At 55.5% G+C, this 11,306-nt stretch overlaps 1 protein-coding gene across 4 annotated transcripts in view; it reads left to right on the top strand.

Moving 5' to 3' along the window:
- Positions 1-2,370: 2,370 nt before the first annotated feature.
- Positions 2,371-11,306, top strand: part of HDAC7 (histone deacetylase 7) — a 29,928-nt gene continuing 20,992 nt past the window's right edge. Inside the window, exon 1 of one of the 4 annotated variants that reach the window (XM_049625350.1) lies at positions 2,371-6,062. In XM_049625350.1, coding sequence (XP_049481307.1) covers positions 6,011-6,062 — 52 coding nt within the window. In that variant the 5' untranslated portion in view covers positions 2,371-6,010. Of the gene's footprint in view, positions 6,063-6,566; positions 6,762-11,306 lie in introns of those variants that run through there. The other 3 variants (XM_049625352.1, XM_049625348.1, XM_049625349.1) reach the window with 3 other exon arrangements.

Below are 11,306 nucleotides of genomic sequence, written 5' to 3'. Positions count from 1 at the left end.
GATCAGGGCTAACCTTCCCATTTTTTCTTTTGAGGAAGCTGGGACCCGGAAAGGTATGTGGTTTGTCCAAGGACACGGGGCTATGAAGAGGAAGATCTAGGACAAAACTCAAGCCTTTCGAGACCAGTTCAGGACTTATCCCTGCATCCTCTCTGTGCATGTGTGCGCACATCCACGCTTGGCATGATGCAGTGGGCCAGATGGGGCTGATGTGGACGCTAACTGGGCTTTGACCACCCTCCCCCCCTCCCCGCCCCGCCTGGGTCCTAGGCTTCCTGACCTTTCTCTTTCTGTTACATCCTGCTTTCTCCTCCCTGACAAAATCCTGGAACTGTTGAGCATCTACCATAAAGGTGATGTTGGCAGCCAGGAGGCCCCATTTACTGAGCTAGTCATTCAGCTATTCATCCATTCATTGGGAGGCTTACTTGCCTTGCTGGGTGCCAGGTACTGGGCACTGAGATGCAGTAAACACATAGGCCTGAGCGTCTGACCTCAGGGAACTTGCACTTTAGTGGAGGAGACAGACAGTAACAAGTAAGCAAGTAAAGAAATGAGTGTATATATCTAGTTATACACTGTGATAAGCCCTAAGAAGGAAATGAACTGGGTGCAGCAATAGACAATAACAAGGTGGGACGTCCTTAGACAGGGTGGCCCGGAGAGGCCTGAGAAGGTGACATATCAATGTCTTCTCTCACCTCCCCAGACTAGAAGAGGGCCCTCAGAGCTTCTGAGCAATGCTGGGGAACTGCCTGGATCCAGGTGGGGGACCTAGACTGAGCGTTGGCTCAGGGCTGAAGCCTGTTTCCCCGGCATAGAGGGCAGCAGGGCCTCTGCTCCCCAAGCAGCCCCCAGAGGTTGGCCGAGGGGGAGAGGAGGAGGGGAAGCTGGACAGGGCCGAGATCGAGGCTGCTCCGCTGCTCCGAGGAACAGCCTTTTCCCTCCGTGGGGCAGAGGCCAGGGCCCTCTGTAAGTGTTGGGTGTTGGGAAGGCGGCACCGTCTCCCCAGGAGCTCTCAAGCACCACCCCATTCCTGACACCAGCCTGCCTTCCTCCGGCCTCGTCCCCTTCCTCCCCATCTCCCCACCTGGAAACTCCCGTGCCAAGTCCCTCCTCTCTGGGTCTAGCCTGGCTGCCTCGGTAGCCGCTGGGATTTACTTGGCTGGCTTAGGAGTCACTGTGGAGGGAGAAGGTCAAGACTTAGAGAGGACCAGGCCCCGGAAGGGAGGATAGACCAGAGAGAAGCTCTGGGGTACAGGCATCAGAGAGGACAGGGCAAGAGAGAGGGCTGAGGCTGGACAATCAGGGGTGCAGACAGGAGAGAAGGCGTGAACGAGTCCTTTGGCCGGGTGCCCCAGAGCCTCTCCTGGGCCCTTGGCATCTGCTCCCTAAGCTGGATGAGACTCTCAGCCCAGGGGGCAGACACCAGCTAGTCCCCCTGCAGGTCCTACCCCACCCCCCTCTCAGGAGGCTAACTTTCACATCCAGGAGCCTCAGACCCTCTCACCTCCATGCTGTTCTGTGGGGGAAGGGAGAAAGTGGGGGTGTTCCCTGGTGGACCTAGGAGCTGAGGCTGCAGGGAGGTACAGCCCTTTCCTTAGAGACCTAGTGTTAGAGGAGCCCCCAAGTAAGAGCAGAGCCCCTTCCCGCCCCTTCCCCCTGCCGCCTCTGTTGGCATTCTACTCTGGGCCTCCTTCAGGCTGCTCAGTGCACAGACCCGGTGGACTCCTTGAGCCTCCCAGGCCTTCCCTCTCAGGCTTAACCCAGGCCCCTCCATAACCCCCACAGCAGGATGGGGAGGGGACTTTTAGTAAGGAGGGCCCAGGGCGAGGCACGCCATTCCCACCCTGCCACCTCCCCACTTCCTTCTCCTCCCCCCCTCTCCGCCCCCAGCCTGCAGGGATTAGAAACCCTGGTGGTCAGAGATGTTGGGCCTTCAGGAAGAACCTCTGCCCTGGGAAGAACCAGGGCTACCCTCTCCCCCCTCAGGAGTACAGCTCAGCTCACTTCAGAGCCCATTCCCAGGAGCCCAGCTCTGGCTCCTGCTGTCACTCCCAGCCCAGGAAGTCCCATTCCTGCCGCCCCCAGCTCCCAGGAAGGCCGGGAGAGGCGGGGCAGGCTGGGAGCCACAGGTTCGGAAAGAGTCTGGGGTGGGGGAATTCGGCAACTGGGCTGTAACCGTCTTGTTTTGCTTGCCCCACAAACCTGCCGGGCATCCGCTGCACCCGTCGGGGCGTTCAGGTTATAGAACTGCTCTCAGAATGACAGGCTGGTGGCACCCGGTTGGGGCAGGGGGTGGGGGTGGGGCGAAGGGGGGAGCCCCAGGCAGGGGGGGAGCTGGAGGGTTAAAAATAGCAGCAGCCGGGTTTCGGTTAGCAAATGTGGAGGCGGGGAGCTGGAGGCGGGGCAGGAGGCAGGCAGTGTTTGCCCGCCGCACAGGGCTGTGTTTCCCCTGGGTCCCAGGAGTGAGTCACAGTGGAGACGCTGATGAGGTGCTGGCACAGCACCCCCCTCCCCCACCCCCACCGGGCGAGGGGCTGAGTGCAGGCTGCATCTCCATGGTGCGAGGGACGTGCTTCTCTCTTCCAGACCGGCCGGGCCGTCTGGAGAGCGGGATTGTCTGATCTAGGGGCAAGAAGTGTACCATTCTGAGGCCAAAGACCTGGGTTTGATTCCAGACGCTGTGGAACCTTGTGCAAGGCTGTGAAGGCCCCTAAGCCTTCACTTCCTAGTCTTTCAAGTGGGAATTTTCTCAGATGCACATGTAAACACTTGGTGGATTCTAAAGCCCCCTACAGATGTGAATTCTCACCTGGGACCCTCCTGTGCCCATTGCAAAGCCTGGCAGAAGAGCCTTCCAGTAAGGGCGCAGAGGGAGCAATGGGATGACCTTGGCAGAGTCCCTATTTTTCCTGCAGACAGCTAAGTGTAACCTTGGGCAGGCACTTGGCTCTCTGTGCCTCAGTTTCTCCATCTCTGTAATGTGAAGGTTAGTAATGGTTTCGACCTCATGGAGTTGTTATGAAGATTAAGATAAATAATGTTAGTGCCATGCCTGGTATGAAGCCAGTGCACACAGAATATTCATCATTATTATTAATGTTATTGTTCATATTTTTGAAGGTCAGGGATAGGGAATGTTAAAGACATGAAGAACAGAAACTGGGCCCAGCCCCAGTTCACAGAAAAAACCAGGCCAAATTCACTCTTCCAGATTCCTCCACCCATAAGGGCCTGGGGTAGCAGGAGTCTGTAGCCAGAAGTCACAGGGTGGACCCCTTCTTCTCTCTTTCACTCCACTGCCCCGAGGCTCCCCCAGTGAGGCAGGATGCCAGAGGACCCAAGGGTCTCGTCGCCAGCTGGCACTGGGAAGGGTCTGGGATGGGACCGCCCTGATGGCCCTGATGTGGAATACCTTGGCCGCGTCTGCTGGAGTGACCTTTATTTTAGCCCCTCCCTGGCAGCTCTTAAGACGAACATGAGGCAGGGGAGGGATGGGAAGGTCAGTGATGTCAGCAGTGAGTATTCCCAGCACTGTGGCCCTGGAAGAGGCAGGAGGCATTTCTTTCAGGAAATGATCATTATTCAGCCCACAGGCATTCATTAAGTAAGTCCTGACTTGGTGCCCAGCCCTGTGTTGGGCCTTCTGTGTGATTCAGGAGAGGCAGGGGATGCTAAGCTGTAAATAATGCAGAACCTCAGCGATCATAGGGTCCGAGAATACACTGCGTCGAGTCCATGAAAGCCTGCTGTCCTGGTTCTCATGGGAAGCAGAAGTTGAACCTTGACTTTGCTCCCCATTGGCTGTGACATCTTTATACTTGGGTGTGTACCTGTACATATACATTCGGTCTTATTATTATAGAGGCAGTTCTTGTGCATCGCAGGTGGTCAAACAATACAGACAAGCAAAAATTTTTAAATTGAAAAACATCCCAGTCCCAGCAGTCAGAGACCACTGCCACAATACCTCTTCACACCTCCCTGTTTCCTGATGTGCCTTTATATGTCATATTTTCTATGAAAATGAGATTATGCTGCATACGCCGGTTTTTCAGTCTGTGATCTCCACCTCCCACTGCAGTGAATTTTCATTGCACCAAATTCCCAGTTGGCCAGAAATTGTCCTTCACAGCTGGTCTGTCCAAATCAGTACTCAGGACCATGCATCTGGCTATGGAGTTCCCTGAAGGCTGTGTAAAGCACCCTGGCTGGATTTGTGATCTGGAAAAACCCCGGCCGACCAAATCCCAAGGGCAGCCCTGGCCGCAGAAGGGAATCATGTCATTGGGAGAATCATGGCCCGATAGACCTGTGCCATCTTCCCAAAATAACAGGCAAAACCAGGGGGATTCCCGGGCACCACTGGGATGGAGATCTCTGGGTACTCAACTGTCATTAATATTAACCTGGGATCCCTATGAGTGCCAGCATTCATAGCTTATCGCTATTCATGGACTCCTATCCGTGATGCCCCCAGGCCATGGAGCAGGCCAGGGGCTCCACAGTGGCCCCTGCTTTCCCCTGCCCCAGGTCCAATGGTACCGATGGCCTTCCGCCCTGTTCCTAGTCCCCAGGAGTCTGCCCTGAAGGTGGGTGCTCTGTTCCAGCACTGGTGGGTTCCTCCATGTCTGCTACCTGCCCACCGCCCTGCCTGTGTATGAGGCCTGAGGGAGAGAGACAGGGAGAGAGAGAAAAAAGAGAGAGCTTTTCCTCCCAAGGGAATTCACTCCCACGTAGCCACTCCACGGGTGACTTGCTCTGGCTATGCAACCTGCCTTTTATACAGCCCTCGACGGCTTCCAGAGCGCCTTCACACAGCGTTTGACCCTGCATGGCAGCCCTGGGAGGTTTGCTTGTTTGGTTGTATCCTGCTGGAGGCTGCTTACAGGAAACAATAAAATAGTAACGTGTACATTTAAAAAAAAAAAAAAAAAAACCAGGGAAAACACAAGATGAAAAAGGAACTGAAGATACGGTTGGGAGTGCCTCCTGGAAACAAAAGGCATGTGAAGGGCACAGGCAGAGATGATTATCTCTGTTTTTATTTTTGTTGCCGTTGATGTTTTCTGGGTGGAATACTAGCATGCTGCGGGAACACGCCGCCCCTGGGAGTCACGCCCAGGCCTTCAGATGCTGCGACCCACTGTGTCCTGTGGCCCCTTGGTGGCCGCCCCTCACCACCTGGGGACGTGGTGGACCTGTGTGTCGCTGTAATGGTTACAAGCTTAGGCCCTAGAGCCCCAGAAACCCACTTACGCGAGCTGTGTGGCCTCTGCAAGTTTCTTAAAAATGCCACGCCTCAGTTTCTTCCTTTGTGAAAGGAGGTTGCTAAGGGTACCTACCATACAGGGTTTTTGTGAGGACCAAATGAGATAGTACGAGTAAGGTGCTTAGCATGGTGACGAGCACACAGTAGGCATTTGGTACACGGTTGTGGGTCATCACTGGCCTTACTCGTTAATAATTATAATTAGAAAATAAGTAGTGATCGTAATCTTATTAATCTTATAACTTCAACTTCCCCCTGGCAGTCTCTGGAGTGGGCTGAGTGGCCTCCTGGGTGGCATAGGTGGGCGGAGCCAAGGAAGACGCATCTCCTGGCTCATGTGCAGTTGGGCAGAGGCACAAGCGGGGGGCAAGCAGGAGTGGGGGACACACGAGGCCTGATCTGGCCAAGGAGGGCCCAGAAACAGCAGGAACAACAAGGAGGGCAAGGGAATGCATATGAGACCATGGAGGGAGAAGGAGCGGCTCCGAGAGGCAGCCCCAGGGCGGTGACCGTGCTTCCTGTTGGGGCAAGCGCTGGCCCTTGAGAAAGACTGTCTGGGGCTGGCTGCTAAGAGGGAGCAGCTGGTCTAAGTGGGGCGGCAGGGGCTGGGGGAGGGGACAGACAAAGGCAGAAACTGACAGAACCTCCACTCCTCTCCCCACATTACAGATGGGGCCCCCATCTTGACTGCTCAGGATGTTTTGCTTACGATAGGAAAGATGGTGGTTAGATACCATGGTGAACCTCGTATCTCAGGGATTGGAGCTGCTGGAGCAGGGGAGTGAGGGTAAGTGGGAACTTGGTCTTTGAGGGCTTTCAGGACCCGAGAAACCCTAAGGCAGTCTGACCAGGGGGCTGAGACTCCTGGAGCCTGTCAGCTCAGGAATTCCCTAGGTGCTGGGGGCAGGCCTGGCTGTAAGGAGAAGCCTATGGGTGACCGGAAGTGAATGCAGGCCCTCAGAGTCCAGCCACTCTGAGCGAATAGCTCTGCCCCAACCTTTGCACCTTTACCCAGGACAGGCAGGGGAGACTGAGTGGTGGTCTGGGAGGCTCCCGGAGGTGGGCAGGGCTCGGAGGGGCCCCTGGTTCTCTTTGCCAGAGGACGGTAAGGCTCCCCAGAGAGTGCCCGTCTCGGGACAGCTGCACACAACTTGGATGGCTCAGCTCCCCCTGCCTCAGCGTCCAGTGGGTCTCCAGCTAGGAGGAGAGGCCACAGGGTGGAATAGAGGACCTGGGCCGGGGGGGGGGGGGGGGGGGGAGGGGGGGGGCAAGGAGCCAGGAAGGACGCTTTCCCACCCCCAGGGAGCTCGAGCTGCCGCTGCCATGGTTACGTCTGCTTCCTGTTTGATTCATCTCAAACAGCAGAAGGGGGGGGTACCGGCTCCCAGCTCGGGCCACCGCTGTGTGGGGCTGTTTACAACAGCCGCATGTGGGATTCCCAGAAAGAGACTCCAAACCGGACATCCTGCGGCTGCAAAATACCCAGGTGTCAAGAGCTAAAAATAGCTGCCCCAGGGCCCCAGGCGAGGGGAAAGGGGCACGCTCACCGCGGGGTGGAGGGCCGGCCTGTGGCCTCACATCCAGCCTCCTGCGTGGCCCACAGCTGCCGAGCCACAGGGCCTCGATCCCCTCGCAGCGGGGGCTGACAGGGGGCCTCTGTCTGGGCAGGCCGCGGCCCAGGCCACTCACCTGTGAGCCCGCCCCCGCGCCCCCCAGCCCCTTTGCCTGCCCAGCAGAGCTTGCTCTGGGACGCCCATGAGAGCCTCAGAGGGAGTTGGGAGCTCCTAGAGAAAGGGTGTAGCCGGCAGTGGAGAGCAGGGAAGATGAAGCCGATGCTCTTCTAAGACCCCAGTCTGTCACCCCTCCTCGTTCCCACATGCAGTCCGAAATCAGTGCTTGGAATCTTTGAAGTCAGCGGTTGCCGTCTATAAGTGGTTCTTCAGGATTGTCTTCACGGGGCCCCAGAGAGGAAATAGGCTGCTTTTGCTCCCTAACCTCCCACAGGGCTGGGGTGTGCTGCGGGTACTGGTCTCTGTGGGGCTGTGTGATTCTTCCATCTTTCCCCGGGCCCAGTAAGTCCTGCATTTGCTCCCTACCTGCCGGCCCGCAGGAGCGGAAGTGTTGGGGAGAGCCCTGGAGGGTATTGGTTGACAACACGGATTCTGGAGCCCAATTGCCTGGCTCAAGTCCCAGTGGCGCCACTTCCATATGATGTGACTAGACGAGTTCTTTAATACTGCTGGGCCTCAGTCTACTGCCCTGTGTAATGGGGATAAAAACAGTAACCACCTCATACCTTTTGTTTTGTCTTGTCGTGAGCGTTAGATGAATTAGCAAATGTAAGGCTTAGAACAACTGTCACACGGTGAAGCGGTGAAGCGTGTGTTTACAAAAGTTCAGATGGAAGAGAAAAGGAGTGGAGTGTGGTGGGGGGAGGCAGGGTGTAGGAGATGGGGCAAGGAATGCAACGGGGAGAAAATGGACTGTGGTAGAACTAAGAGCAGAGGGTACCACTGGGACCAGATGCTGAAATGCTTATGCTGGGAGGGAGGCAGCAGGCAAGTTCAGGGACAAATGGTATTAATCATGACCCCTAACCACATGCTAGGTGCTTCACACACAGTGTTGCCAATCTCAGATGGCCACTTCCAAGTAGATGCGGTATTCTTTTTTTTTTTTTTAATGTTTATTTATTTTTGAGAGAGAGAGAGAGAGCAAACAGGGGAGGGGCAGAAAGAGAGGGACAGAGGATCTGAAGCAGGCTCCATGCAGACAGCAGAGCCTGATATGGGACTCAGGACTCTGAGCTCTCGAACTGCAAGATCATGACCTGCCCTGAAGGATGCTTAATGGACTGAGCCACCCAGGTGTCCCCCCCCCCCCCCCAGTAGATATTCTTATTACTGTTACCGATGGGGCGGCCAAGGCTTGACAGCTTACCTTGTGTCCCTGGCTCTCCCTGCACGTCACTGAGGGACCAGACTTTGAACCCATGTCCATCTGACCTCAAAGCCAATGTCCTCTGTGCTGTGGACCCTCACGTTCCTCACTTTATGTGGCAGGAGTTTCTAGCCAGCGTGCAGCCCCCTGGGTTCTGGATAAATCTGAGCAGTAAGCAGCTTCATGCCAAGATAATGAGCAATAGAATTAATAATGAACAAGAGAATTTCTGGAAGGTGGGGGAGAGAGAAACTCTTCAAAAGGGTTGACTTTAAGGGAGTTCTGGGGAGTTGGATGACTGAGAATGTTCTTGTCTTTTACCTTTGGAGACTCTGAACATTTTTAGTATCGGCAAGTAGTCTGCTTTTTAATTTTTAAAAAACTGTGGGCTGCATTTTAAACTCCTTGAAAGTGAGAACCAGGTTTCATTCATGTTTCCATCTCTTCAACCCCTGGAGCAGTGACTCACATGAAAGTACTTCATGCCTGCATTTGGGATTGACTTCTTGAGTTTCCCCTGCCCTGGTCTGGCCTGGCTGTACCGCTCACCTTCTGGGTGACCGTGACCTAGCCCCTTCCCCTCTCTCTTTCCAACTCTGTGAAGTGAGAGGGTTGGCCTGAATAATCTCCGAAGCCCCATCGGCTCCTAATGTTCTCAGATTCTGTGACCTGAATGCCTTCGAGAGGCGCTTCTCCTTCGTGCTCAGCCCTCACTCTGTGTCAGAAGGGCCTGGCAACCATGATGTTCTTTCTCATGTTTATTTATTCTTGGATCTTCCTGAAGCCGTTTCACCCCCAGCTTTCATCTTCTCTGCCAGCCCCCATGCAGAGTCTAGCTTTGTCCAGCTTGTGTCAGGGAAACAGAACCAGAACAGTAATGTGGGGTGTGGAGGGAGCCAGCCCTGAACCCAGGACCTGGCCTCCTGCCGCTTCCTGCTTTCCTCTTGCCTCCTGGGGCCCAGGCCTTCCTGCGACTCCTATTCAGCTAGTCGGGAGATCTGGAAGGTGGGGACAGCCTCACAAAAGCCATTAGAGACGTTGGCAGGGGGCTTCTGGGTGGCAGTGCTCGGGAAGCCCTCTTCCTGACAAAGGGCCTAAAACACCCTTTGTTTTAGGTAAGAGAGCAGGTAAGCAGGTAAGCAGGCAGGGCTCAGGTTTCCAGCCACCTTGTGCATGCCCTGGGGCACGGTCACATCTGTGGGGCAGGTGAGGCCCAGGCCAACCAGATAGGAGTGGGAGACCAGCTTGCCCAGGTGCTCAGGGGACAGAAGAGTGGCCCTGTGTCTGCTCTGGGGACTGCAGAGCACCGGGATAGACCAGGATTTGGGGGCCTCTTTGGTCAGGCGATCTGGTTTGGGAAGGTAGGCTCGGGTGCTCATTGCCAAGTAACCTGCCTCTTCAGTCTGATGGCAGTTGCTTCCAAAGAAGGGAGAAATGGGGTGGGGAGGGCAGCTAGGATTCCAAAAATCAGAGCTTTCCACCCTGACTGGGAGCTGTGTGGAAAAGGGTCCAGGCCTAGGCAGTGTTCTCAGTCCCTCGGGTCCATTCAGTCCTGATTTTATTTGTCTGGCCCCAGATTGGTGGTAACAGCACCCTGAGAGGGGACAAAGAGAAGTGTCCCCCAAATCATTGCCAAGCCTGGGCCGTAGGATGTACACCTTCTGGTTTTTAATTCAGCCATTTGCTGGGGGGTGCTCTTAGATGCCATTCCTCTCTCTGGGACACGGGAGAGCTGCTCCACAGGTCTTATCTCTGTTGCTTTGGGCTCTTCTGCACTCATTGGCCATCAGCATAGAACCAGGGAGTTGGGGGAGAAGCGGAACTTTTTCCAGGAATTGCTTTTGGAAGCAGCCGCTGTTGGCAACACAAGCACACACATGCGTGCATGCTCCCAGCTTTTCTGAACAGAGTTTATATCATAGATCATCATCACAAAACATCCCTTTTGGGCCCGGTAACAAACACTACAGAGTTCAGGGCCATTAGTTTTTCTCCTATCCAGAGAGTGCATGGTGTCCCGAATCCACGGTTACCAGGGGAGCAAGGCTTGGCCCTGCTCTCAAGTGTGATTGCCACTGACCAGCCCTCAGGCAGGGACTGAGAGGAGGTAGGAGAGAATTCCCACTGGGAAGGGCTGGAGGCACAGGACTCTAAGCCAGGCACAGCCTGTGGGAACACACCCAGGAGCCCAGTTTAGAAACCTCTCTTGGGGAATCAGGTCCTGCAGAAGAAAAGAAGAGGTCCTAAGAGAGCCTAGGGTGGGGGTTACCATGTTCTGGGGATGGGCTGCTTCCTCCCACACCAGTGTTCCTTGGGGCTCACAAACCTTGAGAAATACCCATGCCATGTCCTAGGCAGGGGGCCGGGGAAGCCATTGCTGTTGAGTCACTCATTCCTACCAGAGCCTGTCATGCGCCCAGCAAGGTGTTAGGTGCAGACTGGCGTGGCTTCCAAATGGCAGCGTGGAGACCGTGATTCATAGACTCAGTTGAGGTAGTGGACACAGAGTGGGTGCTCTGGGAAGGGAGCAGGAGGGAAGTCAGGGTGAATTTTGTGAGGAGGCCCATCGACTTGTGCTATGCAGACTTTGGGCAGGTGGACTGGCCATTCCCTACCACCTGGAGCATGGGACACTAGGGTTTGAGGGCAGTGATGGGAGGCTCCCTGTGCCTAGAGTTCTCCCTTCCCCCAGCAGTGCCTGCCTACAGGGAGTTCTCCTTTTTTCAGCCTCTGGAAGAGGAACTTTGACTGCCCCTTAAACACAGACCCAAAAGAGCAGCACCCACCAGTTGCTATTCAGAAAATATCCCTTCTGCCCTGCATCTGGCCTGAGGAGGTCTTCTGTGTGTCCATCAGGTGCCCCTTCCAGGTGGCCTTCCGGTCTCCTAGACTCCTGTCCCCTCGGCCCTGAGCTGGGATAGCAGAAGGGAAAGGTGTCCATCTTGGACAGGGGACCTCGGATCTGAACTCTGTCTTTGCCTACCCCAGTGGGCCTCTGGGCTCCTCAGGGCCTCCTGCCACGGAGCTTCATGGGTTCTGAATGGGACAGGGGGGCTCTGGGCTGGGCTTATGAGCCTGGGAGAGGTGACTA

Source organism: Panthera uncia, chromosome B4, assembly GCF_023721935.1.
Source record: "Panthera uncia isolate 11264 chromosome B4, Puncia_PCG_1.0, whole genome shotgun sequence".
NCBI lineage: Eukaryota > Metazoa > Chordata > Mammalia > Carnivora > Felidae > Panthera > Panthera uncia.
Note: the sequence above shows the minus strand (reverse complement) of the source record. Positions and strands in the feature narration are given on the sequence as shown.